The following is a 20,216-nucleotide window of genomic DNA, read 5'->3' as shown; positions in this document are numbered from 1 at the left end:
GGTGGAACGCGCCCCGGGAAGAACTGGCCCCACAGGTAGGTGGGGACAGAGGAAGGGCGGGTTTGCAGCTGCGCAGCACGAGACACCCCCCCGCCCCCCAGTCCACTGTGTGGACCATCTGCTGGGTGGTCTCCCGTCTGCTGGGAGACACGTGGCGGGAATGCGGGAACCCGGTCCCTGCGCACTGACGGTGGTAACGTGGACCCCGCGCACTGCCGGTGGCAACGTGAACGGGCGCAGCCACTCTGGAAAACAATATGGCGGCTGCTCAAAGAATTAAACGTAGACTCGCGGGATGATCGAGCAGTTCCGCTTCCGGGGACACACCCCACAGAGCAGAGAGCAGAGACGTGCAGGGCCGATGTGTGCGCCCGGCTTCGCGGCTGCGTTAACCACAGTGGCTAAAGCAGGGGGGTGCGCCACGTGTCCACGATGGATGCGCGGATACAAGGCCGTATGTGCGTGCACTGGGGCGTCAGCCAGTCCTAAGGAGGAAGGAAAGGGACACACGCAAGGACATGGATAAACCTCGAGCGCAGCATGCTGGGTGACAGCACCCAGTCCCCAGAGGACAGATACTCCGTTATTGCACTTACATGAGGCACCGGGAGTTGTCAGATTCACAGAAACAGAAGGTAGGGTGGTGGTTGCCAGGGGCTGGGGACTTAGTGCCGAGTGGGGACCGGGTGTCAGATGTGCAGGAGGAGGGGGTCTGGAGACGGAGGGGGTGACGCGCGCAGCCGCGCCCCGGAATGTACGCTCGACGTGGTTAAGATGGTAACTGTTACGTCCGGCGGCGTATTTTCTGCGCGGACCCCCGCTCCCCCGTGGGTGCGTGTGGGTGCGTGTACCCGGAGGACGAGGGTGCCTGTTTGCCTGTGCTGGTCCCTGAGCGCCAGCCTGGACCCTACAAGTCCCACACACACACCGGGAGTTGTGAGAACAGAACTTTTCCTACTGTCCTAGTTTTCCCAGTAAAAATAAATAAGTAAAAGCCCGAAGGAGGCGCGTGATGGTGGGAGGCAAGACTGGAGCGGAAGGGAGGCGGGTGCCGCGAGATCCAAGAACAGAGAGGCCCTGGGGCTGAGCGGCAAGTGACCACGGAGAGAGGGAGGGGGCAGGAGCCCCAGGGAGTGGCCCGGGGTTTGGGAAATGGGACTGCAGGCGGCGGGGGGGAGGGATTTGTGAAGGAGAGAAGACTGATGTGGTCTGGAACCCCCTCATGGGGGTCCAGAGGAGTCCTGCCCACTCCTGGAGCCCGAGCTCAGGGACTCAGGAGGAAAAACTGCCCCCGGGGAGGGCCACAGAGGCCACGTTCCTTGTCCTTCGGGGCAAACCGGATTTCCAGTTCAGCCAGGGAGGAGGGGGGCTGTGCTTTCCAGAAGGTCCTGGGGAGGGGTCTNGATACTGGCCGCGATGGAGGCTGGCGCATATTTTCTCTTCCTTCCCTCCTCTTCCTCCTCTGGTTTTCAGGAGGAGAGAAGGAGGGGAGTGTGTAGACAAGCAGAGCAGAGAGAGGTAGATGGAGGGGGGCGGAGGGAGAAGGGAGGAACGGGTGGCTGAACCAGGCCTGAGGCTCGTCCCTATATCTCCACACACACACACCCCGCCCCCACCCCCTGGGAGAAGGTGGTTTGCTTGGGTTGTACTTTGCAGCACAGCCCTGGCCAACACGTGTCCTTCTAAACATTCTATGGCTCCCCAGTGCTCCCGGCCCTGCAGGGCTCACCAAACGGCTCTGGGCTCCCCAAAGAGACGTGGTCTGTGATGCGCTGCCCCCAGCTTCGTCCCTTGAGATGCCCTCACTGTCCTGAGTCCCTTTCCTGCCACCCCCTGCCACCCCCAGCCTGGACTTCTGGCCCCTTGCCTGACAGGGTCCCTCCTGCCCTTCCCAACGCTGCCCCCCGCCCCTCACCTTGCCCTCCCCCGGTGACTTCTCTCCAGATTGCCTNGAGAGAGAGACAGCGCGAGCAGGGGAGGGTCAGAGAGAGAGGGATTCACAGACTCTGAAACAGGCTCCAGGCTCTGAGCCGGCAGTGAGCACAGAGCCCAATGCGGGGCTCGAACCCACGAACCACGGGATCATGACCCAAGCGAAAGTCGGACGCTTAACCGACTAAGCCACCCAGGTGCCCATGAGATTGCCTCGGATTCTTGACTGGGGCCCCCAGTTCCTGCCAATACAGTGGGAACCACTTGAGAACTGGGTTGATCCCCAAGGGTCTGCCCCGCAGTGGGAGCCCAGGAAGTGCTTGCTGCCTTGATGGACGTGCACAGCCCCCTTCTGCTCTTGGCCATTTGTCTCTCAACGTCCTAGGAACGGACAGAGGGACCCAAGGGAGCTTGCTTCCCCAGGGAAGACCCCTCTCTCCTTTTTATAAGCATTTCCTGCTCATGGCAAAAACCTCTTAAAATACAAATAAGCAGAAGAGAGAACAAGCCTCCCACAGACCCAGAGATTATGTTCACATCTCAGGTTGTCTCACCCAGGTTATTTTTCCTGCATGTACCCAAAATCTTTAACAAAAATGGGAGGAGAGAAAATGTACAATTTTGACTTGCTTCTCTTCTATATGAATATATGGTGAACATCTACCCTTTCAAATAAAATTTTTTTAATGTTTATTTTTAGAGAGGGCACAAGTGGGGGGGGGGGGCACAGAATCTGCAGCAGGCTCCAGGCTCTGAGCTGTCAGCATAGAGCCCGATGCAGGGCTGGTGTGGGAGTCATCTCGGGGACTCACCAGCCCTCCAAGCCCCACCGACGGATCCCAGGGCCTGCAGTGTCCCATTCCCTTGGGCTCTGGCCCTTCGTCCCCACGGAGACCTGGCTCCAGGGCTGAGGGGGCAGAACTGGCTCCAGTACCTCCTCCAGCATCTCCCTGGCATGTAATACAGAAAACTGGCAATTGGAGCATCTGTAAGAGTCGGGGAGTCGTGAGCCTAAAGGGAAGGTACTGTGGCCTTTTCCCTTCCTCCCCACCATCCACCCGCCAAAGATGGACTCTCCATTTCCTCAAGCCAACCAAGAGGGGCTTTACGAGAGCCACTGATAGAGATCGGGGTGCCTATAAAAAAAAGGGGGACGGTCATTCCTTGCCCCTTGGGACATATCCTTATGCAGGAGACTGGCTGAGCTATCCTGTGTCATTTGAGCTGGCTCAACGAGAAAAAAAGGACCAGAGCCAGGTGGCAGGGCAGAGGTGGGGTGGGGGCATGGTGAAGATGTGTGTGTTTCCTCTGAGCTAACTAACTGCTTGCGGGATTAACCATCTTGCGGACACCAGGGGACTGCTGGCTAGGTGAGGGGACCCCTGTGGGAAGCCATGTGGAGGGTGGGGAGGGACAGGGGCTATGAGGCAGCAGGAAAAATCTCTCCCTTTCCTGGGAACCGTGCAGTAGGCGAGTGCGGCAGTGTGGATTATCTGCCCGTAGAGGGCGTCAGCAGCACCAGGTGAGTAGAAAGACTGCTCCGCATCCATTTTTCCCCTGCCAGCCCCAGCTACCAGGGGGAAAGGGACTCAGGAGACATGGGTTGGGAGGGAGAGTGAGACCTCCACTCTTTCCTTGGGGCCAGACCTGAGCCAGGAGGAAGAGCATTCACTGGGATCAAAGTGTTAAATTAGTCTGGACTGAGCTTTTGCTACCGGAAATTAACCAGGAAGTGAAGGGAACAGCTTGGAATGTTTGAAGGGACGGATAATAAAGATTTGACAGAGCACAGTTGGAGGCAGTAATTGAAAACAAATTCGAAAAACCATTTTGTATTCCTATCTCACTTGGTCCTTAACTTTAGACGCTAGTCTAAAATTAAAAGTACAAAATTCTCCAAAGGGTACAGATGTTGGGGAGGCAGAAAGTCAGATCAACCTAAATGTCACAACCAAGGCCTGGAGGTCCGGGGAGAGGGGGGAGGAAACGAAAGTATCTAGAGATTCTGTCTTGGGGCAGGAGAGGGACAGAGCGGCTTAGAGGGGAGAACAGTCGGAACTTTGCTTTCAAATAATTGTAGAAAAATATGCATCTGATTATGAGAACAGGGAAGGGTACCATCAGTGCTGTGGGAAGCTGGAGAAGAGCTTACAAATTAACAAGGAGAAAGGAAGCGAATAGTAACCATCTGAGAGGAGAGAACAATGTAAATAGTAAACATAAAGGAAGTGGGATTCAGTCATTACACTAAGTTAGAACGATATCTAAAACAAACCTGAGTTAGATGTTATTTACGGGAAATGCATGCAAAACAGCAAGATAAAGAAAGGCTGGAAATAATGAGGTGCAGAGAGACATACATAAAATAAGCAGGACCAGTAATATTAACATCAAATAAGGTAGACATTAAGGTGAAGATCTGTGAAGATGAAAAGGAAAAGTTATAAAGATCAAAGTGTCACAAACACATAAGAACTGCAACATGTGATTAAACACACAAAGCAAAAGTACCAGAATAAGGAGACTTGAATAGCAGTGTGTTTACAGCGTGAGATTTCAATACACATCTCTCAGAATTAGGCCCAGTAAATAAAAAAGGAATGATATGCAGGAATAATCAATAAATTTGTTTTAATAGGTGAGGATGCTTACCTCTATGAACAGAAAACATACATCATATGTCCCTGGAATTGTTGCAAAAATGATCTATTTGACCACAAAGAAAACCTGAACCAGTGCAGAAAAGCAGAGAAAAGGGCCGTATTTTTATCCTAATCTGATGAAATCAGATCAGTAAATAATAAAGGGATGATGACTACACTATTACCTACTTCGATATTAGGAAACACACTTCTAGGTAATACTTAAAGAGGACATCAAGAAGGAAATTGAATTAAAAGCTACTGGAAAGCATTGAATATAAGAGTATTTTCAATATTCAAACCTTTGGGACACAGCAAAACCACATTCAGTGGAAAATCAAACTTAAACATCTTCAGTCTTAAAACAGTAAGACAAAAATAAGGACCTAGCTGCTCAGTCTAGGTACCAAAAGAAATTAGGAAGTTGAAATTGAGAAAGACAAAAACAGAAATTAGTGAATTAGAAAAATCTGTACTGACATTCATATTTCTCTTAGAATGAGCGTGCATTAATTGGTTTTTGCAAGCCCCGATGCACAGAAAAGGCCGAGCTCATCATGACTTGCACTTTCCTGGGTGAAGGAAAAACGAAATAGCAGAAACGTACAAGGGTCAGAATGAGAAAGGAGACACAGGCACAGATTCAGGAGAGAGTAAAAAAGAATTTTGAGGAAACCATATTCTACACTATGGCAAGAAGTTTGAAAACCTGGAGGAAAGGATGACACAGAAGGATATGAACTTCTTGGGCTCCTGGGGGGCTCAGTGGGTTGAGCGTCAGACTTTGGCCCAGGTCATGATCTCACAGTTTGTGAGTTCAATCCCTGCTCTCTCGAATACACTGTCCCCTCTCTCTCTGCATCTCCCCCGTTCTATTTCTCTCTCGCTCTCGCTCTCTCTCTCTCAAAAATAAATAAAACATTTTTTAAAAGAAGGGTATAAACCTCTAGGGGTGGGGGACACTGAAGTCAGATGCCCTGAGTGACACATAGATCTGTCACTTACTAGCTGTGGGACCTTATAATAGTTCCTACTTCTTGGGTGGTTGTGAGGCTTAATGAGCTAATAGATGGAAAGTGCATCTGGTAAATACTCAGTGAGCGCTGTTGTTACTGCGGGTGGTGTTTTCATTAAATGGGGACAGCACGCAAGGCTATCCGTCGGAAAGAAAACACGTGGATTTCTATCTTCATATGTAGAATAAATCCTTGATGGGCTCAGAGTACATAATGAAATAATAAAAATCTTACAAGAACATCTAGAGAGTTAGATGAACAATCTAGGATCGGAGAGGACCGCCCCCCTCAACCAGACTAAAATGGAAATGTTCGATTTTGAATAGCAAAAGGTACCCTTGCTACAATCCGCAGACAAATGACAGATTGAGCCCAATGCTAGCATCTCAGACGGCTATGACACATGGAGCGCTTAAGCACTAACTGGGAAAACACAAAACAGGGCAGAAGAAATGGGCCAAGGAGGGCAGGGCCCAGGGCGTGAACGCAGATTGCCCGTGCATGTGTGAAAAACGGCCCAGCGCACCTGCAGGCAGGAAACGCGGACCCGGGGAACACAGAGAAAGCACTTGGCACCCATCAGGCTGACTTCACCCACCACCCGCTCCGACAGTTTTGCTGGCCCGGAGCAGGGCTGCCTTTGAGAAAGGCCATCTGGCAACACCTATGGACTTGAAAAGTGCAAATATTCCTGGGACTCGATTACGAAGAACTGAAAACTCCAGTGACTACAAAGTGGAAGCAAAGTGGTTTCTCATCCACAGGGAACATTGTGGCCACATGCGTATTAAGCATTATGAATATGAGTACCGACCAGCCGCAGGAATGGATAGAATGGAGTCCGCGGTCCCGGCTGCCTTGGAGGGATGTGTCCACACACCACTGAGTGGCAACGGGAGATGCAGAAATGTGTGTTTGATCAGACCCCCCCCTTTTTTTTTAAAGCCATGGCAACTCTTGGTGTGTCATGTGCATTTAATTGCATCCTCTGTTATGTAACCGTTGAGAAAAGCACAGGGATGGTCCTGGGGCGCTGATGTCGAGGGGGACGCAAGCCCAGGAGGCATGAAAGGAAAAGACCACTCTACAAAATACAGCTTCATTGGGGCGCCTGGGTGGCTTAGTCGGTTAAGCGTCCGACTTTCACTTAGGTCATGATCTCGCAGTTCATGGGTTCGAGCCCCGCGTCGGGCTCTGTGCTGACTGCCAGCTCAGAGCCTGGAGCCTGTTTCAGAGTCTGTATCTCCCTCTCTCTCTGACCCTCCCCTGCTCACACACTCTCTCTCTCTCCTAGAAAAAAAAAAAAATACAGCTTCATCTACGTTACACATGTTTGTGGAATTACCGTGTGCGATTCCTGGGCAGAAAGAAAACAGAAGGTTTCTTGCCATTTTCCGAGTGAATATTGCGCTTCGTGTGTGATGGGGGTGCACTCGGTCCGATGGCTGATTATGGGGTGTGGCTCCCCAGCAGGGAAAGGCAGGAGCGTGAGCCCCCCACCCCCACCGCGTGTGCGCAGGGGTCTCCCTTCCAGGTGGTGGGCGGAGGGTTGTGCCGGGTCTCCGTGACTTTCACTTTCGCCCTTGGCTCCGCCCTGGCTTCCTGGGTGCTGCCTGCGAGCCCGCCCCGGGGGAAGGCAGAGATCAGGGTGAGAGGAGGGGGGGCCCCGCAGGTCCCTCATGGGTTCCCTCTTGCTCCCACTGACTCCCTGCAAACAGGCAGCTTCTCCCACCCAAGGCACCGCAGTGCGCGGCAGAGAGAGAGAGAGAGATGAAGGCCCCGGCGCCACGTGGTCTTCCTCCAGACACTTCAGCTTCCACCTATTAGGGTTGGCTGCCAGGCCTGCACCTGGAGAGAGCTCCATTCTGGCTGACTTCGGGGNGGGTGTGGCTCCCCAGCAGGGAAAGGCAGGAGCGTGAGCCCCCCACCCCCACCGCGTGTGCGCAGGGGTCTCCCTTCCAGGTGGTGGGCGGAGGGTTGTGCCGGGTCTCCGTGACTTTCACTTTCGCCCTTGGCTCCGCCCTGGCTTCCTGGGTGCTGCCTGCGAGCCCGCCCCGGGGGAAGGCAGAGATCAGGGTGAGAGGAGGGGGGGCCCCGCGGGTCCCTCATGGGTTCCCTCTTGCTCCCACTGACTCCCTGCAAACAGGCAGCTTCTCCCACCCAAGGCACCGCAGTGCGAGGCAGAGAGAGAGAGATGAAGGCCCCGGTGCCACGTGGTCTTCCTCCAGACACTTCAGCTTCCACCTATTAGGGTTGGCTGCCAGGCCTGCACCTGGAGAGAGCTCCATTCTGGCTGGACTTCGGGGTGTTCCCGAAGGTTCCCTCGCACCCTCACAGTCTCTGTCCCGCCAGGAGAGGCACGGTGCACGGGTTTATGTGTTCCACGTGCAGCTTTAAGATCCTAGTGGGCACTTCAGGATCTTGTCACGGGTTTTACTTCAAGGCTCTAAGCCCAAGCGGCTTTTCTCCCTCCCTCGGAGTACATCTCTGCTACATGGACGTGCAGCCTCGGCTCGGCTCAGTCCCAGAACGCCCTCGACAGCTTGTCTCATCCTGCCCGTGACCTCAGCTGCACATGAGGCCCGCTCGCAGTTCCCAGGCCCTCCGGCCCGGGCTGCCTCAGCTCAGAACGGAAGCCAGGACCCTTATCATGGTCTGTGCACAAAATATTCCCCAGGGCCCCTGACTGTCCACATCTCTCCTTCTTGCCCCTCTCCAGCAGAAAGGAGAGAGGTACTCGCTCCCTGATTATTTCCTATCTGTTTTTTAAAATATTTATTTATTTGAGAGAGAGAGCATGAGCAGGGGAGGGACAGAGAGAGAGGGAGTCACAGAATCCGAAGCAGGTTCCAGGCTCTGAGCTGTCAGCACAGAGCCGGATGTGGGGCTTGAACTTGGGAACGGTGAGTGAGATCATGACCTGAGCCAAAGTTGGATGCTTAACCAACTGAGCCACCCAGGCGCCCCTTCCCATCTATTCTTTTTTATTTTTTTTTAAATTTTTTTCAATGTTTTATTTATTTCTGAGAGAGAGAGCGTGAGCAGGAGAGGGTCAGAGAGAGAGGGAGATACAGAATCCGAAGCAGGCTCCAGGCTCTGAGCTAGCTGTCAGCACAGAGCCCGACGCAGGGCTCGAATCCACGAACCATGAGATCATGACCTGAGCCAAAGTTGGACGGTTAACCAACTGAGCCACCCAGGCGCCCCTTCCCAACTGTTCTTAAAAAGAAAGTGGGTTTTCCCTCCCAATAGCTATTCTAAGTGTTCCTTGAAAGGTAAGCAAAGTAACTCCTAAGCCGATTTTCCCATTCATCCAGAAATGTTTTGCCAGCCTTACGAGTGTCTGCGGAAAATCATCTTGCTAAAGGATTGATAGTTTCTCTCAATCTTTGCTTAGACCCTGCCCAGCCCCATCTGCTGATTTGGGATGGTTTGGTACATTGGCCTGTTTCCATTATTTTCTAGGGCCTCCTGTATGTCACACACTGGGGATATGGTATTGAACAAAAATTGAGACCACTGCTTTCACGGAAATTTGAGTCTGTGGGGGGACAAGGAGCAAAGAAAAATAATCCACAAATGATCATAGAAACAAATAGATGATTGCAAGTTGTGGCAGGTTCCTGGGAGTAAGGAAGGTATTATTTGAGGGTGGGGGTGGATCAGAGAAGCTGAGGTCTGAACAGGAGCAAGAGTTACCCTGGTGCAGAGTGGAAGGGGAAGTGTTCCAGGGAACGAGACTAGCATGTGCAAAGGCCCTGAGGCAGGAAATCGCCTGGTCCATTCAGGAACTGCCCGCCGACTGGAATTCAGTGAAAATGTTGGAAACCAGTACAAAATGAGGCTTGTGAGGCAGCCAGGACTCAGACTGTGCAGGTCTCAAAGGCCGTGGAAGGTTTTTTCCATACGAGTAGTAGAAAGCCACTGAAGGATGTCAATGGGGGAAAGAAAAGCTCAAGTCTCCATTGCCCAAAGGCCCCTTTGTCGGTATTTGGAGAAGGTGAGCAGAGGTATCACGGTGAGAAGGTATCACGGAGAGGTGAGCAGGGACTCAGGAGAGCAGGGGGTGCTGGTGGCTCCAAAGAAAGAGAGAGAGAGAGAATCTGGGCAAGCATGAGGCATTGGGATGGACCATCAGGGCAAAGATGAAAATCTAAAGACCATGCATCTGCAGTGTTGTCTGTGACAACCCAAGCTTCTGCCCAGGCAGAAACTCTTCACTAACAAAAATCCATGGGCCACCTGAGTGGCTCAGTCAGTTAAGCGTCCGACTTCAGCTCAGGTCATGATCTCACGGTTCGTGGGTTCGAGCCCCACGTCAGGCTCTGTGCTGACAGCTAGCTCAGAGCCTACANTATATATATATATATATATATATATATATAATTTTTTTAAGTCTTATTTATTTATTTTGAGAGGGAGAGAGAGAGCATGAGCAGGGGAGGGGCAGAGAGAGCTGCAGAGAGAATCCCAAACAGGGTCTGCACTGTCTGCACGGAACCGTGAGATCATGACCTGAGCTGAAAGCAAGAGTCAGACACTCAGCCGACTAAGCCCCCAGGGCGCCCCAAGAGCTGCTACTTCCAACACGAGCAACAGCATCCAGCATTCACACAGAACTTTCTGGTGCCGGGTCCTGCTCCCATCACGCCCCACAGTCATCGCTGCCTGTGCTTGCTTTTTCCAGTGGCTTCCATGGCTTTCCTCAGGGAGGTCAACTTCATGCTAAAAGATGAAGGAGGAAATGAGACGGATGAAGGCGGCTTAGAGGCAACGAAAGTTGCAGAAGAGCCTCACGGAAGGCGGGTGGAGCCAAGGACCAGGAAGGGGGGAGGCCGGGGGGGCTCGTGTCTCTGTTTCTTTTCACCGCACCCATTTTCAGATGAGAAAACTGAGGCCCAGGGAGATTAAAGCACTTGTCTAAGGACACGGAGCTGGTGGTATTCAGCAATCGGTGAACAGCAGGGCTGGATATCAGAGCTCAGCAGGGTGGGGGCCGGGCGGTCAGGGAGCTGCTGTCATGATGAATCAGCTCCGGCAGCCTTGGGCCTCGAAGCCTGTCCTGCACTCACTATCCAGTTCCCAGGAGAGGCTGGGGGACCCGCGATCCCCCTGGCGAGGCTGCAGCCGAGCGCCCCGAGTCTGCGAGCGGAGGGCAAAGGCATCACCTGTAAAGACGATCTGGTGCCACCCCTGGAAAAGCAAGCGGAGGGCTCCGGGTTGGCACCAGAGGCCTGGCGTGGCCCCCTGGCCGCCCCACCTTCTGCCCACCGCCCAGTTCAGGCTCCGCAGGCACCAGATCCCGCCGTTGGTTCCTCCTGCGATTCTGGAAGGTTTCCCATTCTGTCAGTCTAGTCCGGGGTCTTGGGATTCCTTGCCTGGTGCCTTCGCGCTGCGGCTTTCAGTCTGGACCCCATCGAGCCGGCGCCCTATCCGCAGCGATTCTCCGAAAATAAGATTGGATTTTGATAAGCTGTGATGAGCTCCTTCAGGCCCCCCCAAACCCGCAGCCAGCCCACAGCCCCCAGGCCTCCATGTGCCCCCCACCCCTGGGGCCCCGTCCACCCCCTCACCTCCGGCCGGTGGCAGCATTCTCACCACCACTTGTTATTAACTGCAGGGGACACGTGACCTTGCTCGCTGCCTCCGTTCCTTCGCTTTTGCTGTTCCAAGCCCTCTTGCTGTTCCTTGCCTGAATACCCCTCATTCAGCCCAGATGCAGTCCCCCCTGGTGGCAGCTTCGTCCCGTAAACATCTTGTGCGTATGCCAGCTGCTACAGTGACCATGTTGTTTTGAAATTTCCTGTTTATCCCATCATTCCGCAGATACTCTCTGAGCACCCACTGTGCACCAGACACCATCGTAAGGTGTGAGGATGAGGGCACTGAGCAAACCGAATTCTAGCTGGAGGGCGGCAGGTAGCCAATGAAATGAGTAGACAAATAAATAGCATGTCAGTGGGAGAAAACTGACATGAAGGAAGAAGACAGAAAGTAACAGGGCGGGCTCGCTACAGTTTTCCGTGACACTTGAGCAGAGCTGTGTGTGGGTATCGGGGGGAAGGGCCTCGCAGAGAGGGAGGGGAGAGGAGGAGGACACCCTCCGGCCGCCGCGGAGACCTGTGTCTTCCTCCAAGTGAACTGGGAAGCCAGGGCACCCACATGCTGGCTGCAGGGGCCCGCCGGTGGGAAAGTGTGGCAGGAAGCGTGGTAAGGAGAGACCGGGAGCCTGCAGCAGTGGGACAGGGGAGAGAAGTGACCGTAAGTGACATCCGCCTCCGTCCGCATTAGGTGCCACAGAGGACCTGCCCAGCAAACATCTGGCAAATGGCAGAGGAAGGGGCTTCCAGATGGGGACCACACAGTCGTTACGGGTTCTCGGCATCGTCTCTGCTTTTCACTAGAGGGCAGCTCNTTCCCTCGGGGGGGGGGTCCCCTGACATGTGTGCTCACGGCAGAGAGGTGAGGGGACCGGAATGCGCCCGTGCACTGGTGCGTTTGGGGGGAGCTGCGCGCACGCACACTCACCCTGACTCGTAGCTCACCCTCTGCTGACCTTACATAACGGGGCAACTGAGACAACAGCCTCTGGCAATTGACTTCCGGAAATCTGGAAGGGGTGCATGCCAGGCCGAATCAATCAGGGGCCCTCGCCCGGGGCAGACACATAGGCTCCTTTTGAAGGTTGGATGTGAGCCCCACCCAGGTCCTCACAGACGCATTCTTGCATTTCAGAACAGAAAAAAAAAAAAAAATCAACCACCCAAGGCCTAATCCCCAAAGCCGGGGCCCATAGGAAGTAGAGGTCCGTTAGCTACAACCCATATTTGAATACTGTCTTGCTCTTGTTACACAAACTTCCTGGGCAGGGACTCGCAGGCCAAGTGGGCGGGAAGAAGGGTCCTTAAATGTGTCCCCTCTAGGCTGCTCAGTCCAGAAGCTCAAGGCGCTGGGAAAGACTTGTGTCAAAGGTAATCTTCTCCCCTCCCTTCCACCCCGTTCCTTTTTGGTTTTTTCCCTAGGTGGGAATACCTAGTGACTTTCAGCCTCACTTTGCTCATCTGTTAAGTGGACTCCTAACAGTTCCTTCTTCCCTGGCGCTGCTATGGAGCTTTTGTGAGGATCAGAGGGGAGGATTGAGGGGGAGCCATCGGCGGGGATGCCTGGGGGCAGAGTCGGCACAGGTGAGAAAGGTGGGCTGCAGAGCTGTGGGAAGGCAGCCTGGTCCCAGGAAAGGAATGCCGGCTGCCTCCAGGCGCAGTGTCAGATGCTCTCCAGCTCCAGATGCTCTCCAGCTCCGTTAATCTCTAGGAACTGAGAGGCAGCGCCGTTATTAATGCCGTGCAGAGGGGCTCCTTCCCAGAGACCACGTGGTCCCGAGTGCTGGGCCTGGGGTGCCAGCCCGCCCTGTCTCACTCACCCACTCCGCCCTGGGCCGCCGATGGCCAGGGCCTGCTGCTCTGGTTTGCCCACCCAAGGCTGGGGAGGGAAGCAGGACCTTCCTGTGGGGCTGTGTGTCTGGGGTCGTGATCAGCAGGACCGCCCTGAATGCAGGGGTCCCTCCTGTCTATGCAGAAAGCCTGGGGCGGGGGTCAGCACCGTGGACAGGGGAGGCAGCGGGAGATATCCGACCACTTGCAGGATTACACACACGCAGCTATTTCCACTTTGCCAAAAAAATGATATGTGTATCATATACATTAAATATGCCATATATGCATATATTTACATACATACGTATGAATATATGTCATACATATGCATATACAGTATATATGGTCTATGTAATTTTTTTTGCAAAGTAGAAATAGCCTTATTGTGGTTCTCTTCCTGATATTAGCAGTTATGCAGGGTCCGACAGGGGGGTGGGTGTCTCTGGGAAGACGGAAAGGAATTGCTGAGGGAAAAGGGCGAAGGGAAGCTTTTCTCTGTGCCCCTTTTGTATCTTTTACTTCTTCTACCACGAGCATGCGTTACCTATTCAAAAAGTTACAAAACATTTTTTAAAAGTGCAAGCTCCTTGCAAAAGGAGTGAAACACCGGTGGAAGATGAAAGCAAAGATCACCACTGATGCCACCCGTACTTATGGTCGCCACCTTGGGGGCCACCCTTCTGGTCTTTTCTTGCGCGTGCAAGAGCACATACACACACTCATATGTGCACACGCACGCCTAGGGTTCCTGATGTTCTGCCGGCTTTCCTTCTTATGCCTCATGCCTGGGACGCATCCGGCCCAGACGGCCAGTGTCCTGATGAAGGTGACATCTGCTCTACGCCCCTCCTAAATCCTGCACAGCCGGCTATCACACAGGTGCTGTCTAGTTCATTTCAGTTGCTGACGGGCGTTTAGGATGTTTCCACTATTTTCTGTTGTATACAGACTTGATGAACTTGCTCATTCATGTTTAGGAACGCTGCAATTTCCATAAGCTCCTGAATGTGGCCCTGCACTGTCAAAGGGAAATATATGTTAAAGGCTTTTGCTTGGATGCAGCCAAATGGCCCCCAGAAGGACCAGCCCCGTTTGCCAGGACGGTTTCTTGCCCTGGTAGCAGGAATGCCCTCCACACGGCCGTGTGCAGCTCTGAAGCTCTGGGAGGCGGGAGACTTCTGGCGTGTGCTCGGTGTCTCACACGTGTTACAGGCACCCACTGGCTTAAAGACCAAGTCTGGTTCCACCTACAAAGCAGCCGGTGCTGTCGCAGGCCATCGCGGGGCCAGCAAGGTGGTACTGGTGTGCAGACGCTGGGCTGTCTTTAATCAGCCGGGGTGTGGAATCCCAACCCCGGCCGGCCAGCCTGCCCTGAACAGTGGCCTGGCTGCGTGTGCAGAGCGCTGGGAGTGTTTGCTGGGAGCTTTGCGAGCAGGTAGAGGTGGGAGCGGGGCATGAGAGCCGCTGGAAAGGGGCTGCCCCGCCTCTGCCCTCCCCTCCCTCTGCACACTGCCAGGAACTCACCATGAGCACTTAGCGTCGCATGGCATTGCTTCCTGGCCCTCAGTGCAGATGATTTGTCATCAGCTCAGAGGCCAGGGGGGCCAGACAGCTGAGTTAGGGGGCTGAGAAGGCAAAAGAATGCCATTTCCCCAGCTCTCCTGGGGGAGGGAGGGAATCTTTCTCTTTCTATAAAGGTAACACGGTGGTTGAGCAATGAGGGTGCTGCCCCTGCAGTCCCCAGGTCCCGGTATGAGGGACGCGCCCGTCTTCCTCCCCGGCTCCAAGACGCTCTCTGTCCCCAGGCACCATGAGCAAAATTGGCGAAGTCGTGCAACGGGCCAGGGCCGCCTTCAACTCGGGCAGGACGCGCCCGCTGCAGTTCCGGATCCAGCAGCTGGAGGCGCTGCGGCGCATGATCAAGGAGCATGAGAAGGACATCGCGGGCGCGCTGACCGCCGACCTCCACAAGGTGCGCCAGACACCCCAAACTTCGGGTCTCATTCTCCCAGCCCTCGGCCCCACGCAGGGCCACCTGGTTCCCCTAACGGAGAACATCACAGCCTGGCATCCCGAAGGGCACCTCCCTGCCTCCCTCCCCATCCATCCCTCACCCGGAGCAAAATCAGACACCTCCAAATTCTCCAGCCCTTCACCTTGCTGCCCCCGAGTCGCCTGGCCCTGCTTCCACGCATTCCATTTTGCCTTAGAGAAGCGCAGAGGGGCTTTGGAGCTCACGCCCCTACTGTGTCAGAGCACTTTGCTGCTGTAGTTTTTAAACTTTTTTTAAAAAGTTTATTTACTTTGAGAGAGACAGAGAGAGCAAACCAGGAAGGGGCAGGGAGAGAAGGGGACAGAGGATCCGAAGCGGGCTCCGTGCTGACAGCACAGAGTCGGNTTTTAAACTTTTTTTAAAAAGTTTATTTACTTTGAGAGAGACAGAGCAAACCAGGAAGGGGCAGAGAGAGAAGGGGACAGAGGATCCGAAGCGGGCTCTGTGCTGACAGCACAGAGTCGGATGTGGGGCTTGAACTCACAAACCCTGAGATCATGACCTGAGCTGAAATCAAGAGTCCGAGGCTTAACCAACTGAGCCACCCAGGCTCCCCACTGCTGTATTTTTTAAATCTCTGGTTCCTCATCTTAAAACAAAAGCTTCACAACTTCTGTTTTGCTTCTCATGGCCAAAGTTCATGGAAGTGTTGTTTTTTTCTGCTGTCTGTTTCTCCTCACCNCTTGCAGGTTCTGCCTGCTTCATACCTCCCCTGCCAAGAAGTTCTCCGGGATTTTTTCCTCTCTTTGGCAGTCTTTTTCCTCTACCCATTTCTTCAGGTGGCCTTAGCGCTCCGTCCTAAGGTCAAGTCTCATTGTAATCTATAAGCGTTCTTGGACACACCTCAGCTCCCTCCTCCCCACCCATCAATGACCTTCAAATCACTGACCAGGTCTGAGGTCCCCTTAGGCACCGTGACTTTGGCCTGTGCAAACTGCCCGGGCCCTCAACACTGTCAGAAAGGGACCCTCGCACACCCCCCACCCCAGTGGCAAATCTTCAGCTCTGCCTGCAGCCCCACTACGTGCCTTCTCTGGCCCAGAGCCCTGGTGCTGAGCAAGCCAGGCTGTGCCCAACATGCCCACCCAGCATGCAAAGTACTAAAAAGGCTCCTATTTTTTAGATCCGGAGACTGAGGTTAGGACCGGGTCACAGATCCAGGGCCCAGGGAGCCAGGACCACAGGCAGCCCTGGTGACTCCCTGAGCAGAGGCCCGGCCGCACGGCCCTGGATCTCTGGCCGGTGAGCTCACACGGAGCCCCTCTCACCACCGCAGAACGAGTGGAACGCCTACTACGAGGAGGTGGTGTACGTCCTGGAAGAGATCGATCACACGATCAAGAAGCTCCCCGAGTGGGCTGCGGACGAGCCCGTGGAGAAGACTCCCCAGACCCAGCATGACGAGTGTTACATCCACTCGGAGCCCCTGGGCGTGGTCCTCATCATCGGCACCTGGAACTACCCCTTCACCATCACGGTCCAGCCCGTGGTGGGCGCCATCGCTGCGGGTACGCGGGCCCTGTCTCAGGAGGGAGTCTCAAGGGACCACTGCCTCACCTCTGCCGAGTGGGGCCAGAGATGGGGGGGAACTGGGGCCTGTGACAAGATGGCACCTGGGGTCAGGTAGTGGGTTGATGGATCTGTCTTTCCCCAGAGGCTTCAGGGACCAAACTATTTAGCAGGACCTGCCGGTGCCAGAAGCCCAGCCTGGCTCAGATGTGACCACGGCCTGCCACTTTCTGCCTGCTGTGTATGCAGCGCTGGGCCACCCTCAGCTTAGATATATCTGGGCTCACCAGCACCCCCAGTTGGGACCAGCTCTGCTCTCCCATCAGGGCCCAGGTCCTTCCCTCTTCTCTTCCCTCTTCTTCCACATCCGAACAGCTGCAGAGGGCGGGTGACGCAGCTTCTGTGGCCTGTGTGCCCTCGGCTCTTCTGTCCATTCCTCCAAGGACACAGAGAACGGGTGGGCTCTGGGCTTGGCCACCGGGAGGGCGGGGCCCTGACTCCGTGCGCTCTGCAGGGAACGCGGTGGTCATCAAGCCGTCGGAGCTGAGTGAGAATATGGCGAACCTGCTGGCCACCATCATGCCTCAGTACCTGGACAGGGTGAGGTGCTCCCCAGGTCTTTGGGGGTTGAGAAATAGTGCATTTTTGCAGCAAAGGAGCTAAGCTAAGCCAAAGACAGCCGACCTCTCCCATCGAGATGAAAGGAGTCCCGGGGTCAGGAGGGGGGATCTATTTGGTGACGACTGGGTGGGCAGGGTGGGGAGGAAGGCTGGCGGTCTTTTCTGAGCCCTGCCTCCTCCTCGCACGGAAGGATCTGTACCCGGTGATCAACGGGGGCATCTCTGAGACCACGGAGGTCCTCAAGGAGAGATTTGACCACATCCTATACACTGGGAACACCACTGTGGGCAAGATCATCATGACGGCCGCAGCCAAGCACCTGACCCCCCTCACGCTGGAGCTGGGGGGGAAGAACCCTTGCTATGTGGACAAGCACTGTGACCTGGATATCGCCTGCAGGTGAGTGGCCGTTCTGGCTGCCTTCCAGCTCACGCAGAATCGGAGGGACACACACACCATCCGTGGGTCTGTGCCCTCATGGCATCTGCAGTCTTGGGCGGGAGCCGGGGGTGGGGGAGGGGGCACCGTATCCACAAAAGAGATGCAGGCGGTCTGGGAAGGCCTCCAGCGGGGAGGAGGTCTCGCCAGAAGCCTTTCATATCGCACGTGCGTGGCCTTCCAGGGTGTGGGGACCCTGAGCAGAGACGGCATCTGGCCGTGCAGGGCTCAAGGGCACGAACAGACAGGCACAAAGGTTGCCCGCCCCAGACATCTCCCAGAAGCCCCTCAGCAGTCGTCGATGAGGTTCGCACGGGTGGCGCCTTAGGCCCCCTGTGAACGTGTTCAAGAACATGGGTCTGCTCAGTCCAGAGTCCAGAAACCAGTGGGATGCTTAGGGAGTCTCTGGCTTGTGCGTACCTGAGAGCTCTCCCCCACCCCCCAACCCATGCCCAGCCTCTCATACCGTGACCCTGAGCTAACGAATAAGATGTTCGTCCGAGGGAGCCTCCCATGCCTTGCGGGATGCAATCCCATCTGTAATTTTCACAGACGCATCGCCTGGGGGAAATTCATGAACAGCGGCCAGACCTGTGTGGCCCCGGACTACATCCTCTGTGACCCCTCCATCCAGAACCAAATTGTGGAGAAGCTCAAAAAGTCCCTGAAAGTAAGTGTTGGTCCCCGGGGCTGAGTGAGAGGCTTCAAGGCAGCGAGGAGGGTCTAGACTTTAGAAAACACTGGATTTTTTTGCCCCCCTGATCATCAAAGTAATCCACACTCACTGTCGATAATTCGGAAAAGGTTATGAAAGGGGGCGTCTGGGTGGCTCAGTCGGGTGAGCCTCCGACTTCAGCTCAGGTCATGATCTCACGGTTTGTGGGTTCAAGCCCCGCCTCGGGCTCTGCGCTGACAACTCAGAGCCTGGAGCCTGCTTCGGATTCTGTGTCTCCCTCTCTCTCTGCCCTTCCCCTGCTCACATTCTGTGTGTGTGTCCTTCTCTCAAAAATAAGCATGAAAAAAACGTTTTTAGACAAGGTTATAAAAGAATAAAACATAAAGAAAAATAAAAGCTCCACCCAGAAACCCACAGCCCCAAGGCAATCACTGCCGACTTCCTGGTACGTTTCCTCACTCTTCCTTTCTGTGAAGACACGCATTCGATCCGCTCACGATTCCCACACGGCTGTGCGTAGATTTCTTTCAAATAACGCTGCCTCGCAGCTCGTCAGAGCCGTGGAAGCTTGGAGCGCCCCAGATGTTCCGGGAGCCCAGTAACCCTTGGGGTCACTGCCCACCAGCTGGGCGGTGCCCCGTGTGCTCCCGGGCCAAGGTCGCCCTGTGCCCACGGCCATGATGAGGGTCCAGGTCCTTACCTGAAACCCCTTGTCCATAGGAGTTCTACGGGGAGGATGCCAAGAAGTCCCATGACTACGGGAGGATCATTAACTCCCAGCACTTCCAGAGGGTGATGGGCCTGATGGAGGGTCAGAAAGTCGCCTACGGAGGCACTGGGGACGCGGCCACCCGGTACATCGGTGCGTGTGCTCGCCCATCTGCCCGGGCTGCCGGGGTCCCCGCAAGCGGACAGCGACCCCTGAGGAGCAGACACCACCCAGCGGGCCCGGGGCTCTTGGCGGGCGGGGACCGGGCACCACCCCTGGGAAGCCTGTCCCCGCCCAGAAGCCCTCTGCCCTCCAGGCGGCATCAGCGGGGGGTCTGAACAGGAAGCAACGTGTGCCCGGCTGGAGGGGTCGCCCCAGTGCCCAGGCTTGAAGGTCACCAGATGGGACCCCACTCGGCTCCCAGTTTGTTGTGGACTGAAGAGCTCTGGCGGGGGCTCAGGTGGCCGGTGGGGCACCGTGCCCGCCTGCTGCAAATGTGGACCCTGGGTTTCCCGCACATGCAGGTTAATCCGTAGTTCTCTCCTTGGCCTGCTGGGATGGAGCCCAGGCGGGCGGGGGCCTCATTCGTGCCCCGCCTGAGCCCGGGCGGCCTTACCGTACAGCAATGGAAGGAGGAAGCTGGGTGCCTGGGCTTGTGGGGGGGCTGGGGGGACATCCACACCTGCTGACTCTCGCTTGCTCCCCGTCTCAGCCCCCACCATCCTCACAGACGTGGACCCCCAGTCCCAGGTGATGCAGGAGGAGATCTTTGGGCCCGTGATGCCCATCGTGTGCGTGCGCAGCCTGGAGGAGGCCATCCAGTTCATCAACCAGCGGGAGAAGCCCCTGGCGCTCTACGTGTTCTCTCTAAATGACAAGGTGGGCCTGCGGTGCCCTCGTCCCAGGGTCCTGGCGAGCCCGACACAGCACTCATGTGAACAGGACCCGGGGTCCACAGGCCCAGGTTCAAATCCCAGCCTCACTGCCATGTGATCTTGGGCGAGTCACTTAACCTTTCGGAGCCCTTTCTCTTCGGGCTCTGAAACCAGTCATCAGCTTGGCCCTTGAGGCTCTGGGATGTGCCCAGACAGGGTGGGGAGGGGCCTGGGGGTCCGGGGAGGGGACTGAGGCGGCCACCGGCTGCTGTTGCAGGTGATTAAGAAGATGATTACAGAGACATCGAGCGG

The 20,216-nt window shown here is 55.2% G+C and overlaps 1 protein-coding gene across 1 annotated transcript in view; it reads left to right on the top strand.

Annotated features, from left to right (window-relative positions):
* Positions 1 to 12,510: 12,510 nt before the first annotated feature.
* LOC144217163 (aldehyde dehydrogenase, dimeric NADP-preferring) overlaps positions 12,511 to 20,216 on the top strand; it is an 8,897-nt gene continuing 1,191 nt past the window's right edge. The window contains exons 1-9 of the mRNA XM_077746703.1: positions 12,511 to 12,561; positions 14,829 to 14,995; positions 16,353 to 16,584; positions 17,100 to 17,185; positions 17,397 to 17,605; positions 18,197 to 18,314; positions 19,041 to 19,182; positions 19,742 to 19,908; positions 20,182 to 20,212. Coding sequence (XP_077602829.1) covers positions 14,834 to 14,995; positions 16,353 to 16,584; positions 17,100 to 17,185; positions 17,397 to 17,605; positions 18,197 to 18,314; positions 19,041 to 19,182; positions 19,742 to 19,908; positions 20,182 to 20,212 — 1,147 coding nt within the window. The 5' untranslated portion in view covers positions 12,511 to 12,561; positions 14,829 to 14,833. The remainder of the gene's footprint in view (positions 12,562 to 14,828; positions 14,996 to 16,352; positions 16,585 to 17,099; positions 17,186 to 17,396; positions 17,606 to 18,196; positions 18,315 to 19,040; positions 19,183 to 19,741; positions 19,909 to 20,181; positions 20,213 to 20,216) is intronic.

This window comes from Crocuta crocuta, unplaced genomic scaffold (genome assembly GCF_008692635.1).
Source record: "Crocuta crocuta isolate KB4526 unplaced genomic scaffold, BGI_CrCroc_1.0 scaffold139, whole genome shotgun sequence".
Lineage (NCBI taxonomy): Eukaryota > Metazoa > Chordata > Mammalia > Carnivora > Hyaenidae > Crocuta > Crocuta crocuta.
The sequence above is the reverse complement of the archived record's forward strand: the minus strand, read 5'-3'. Positions and strand labels throughout refer to the sequence as shown.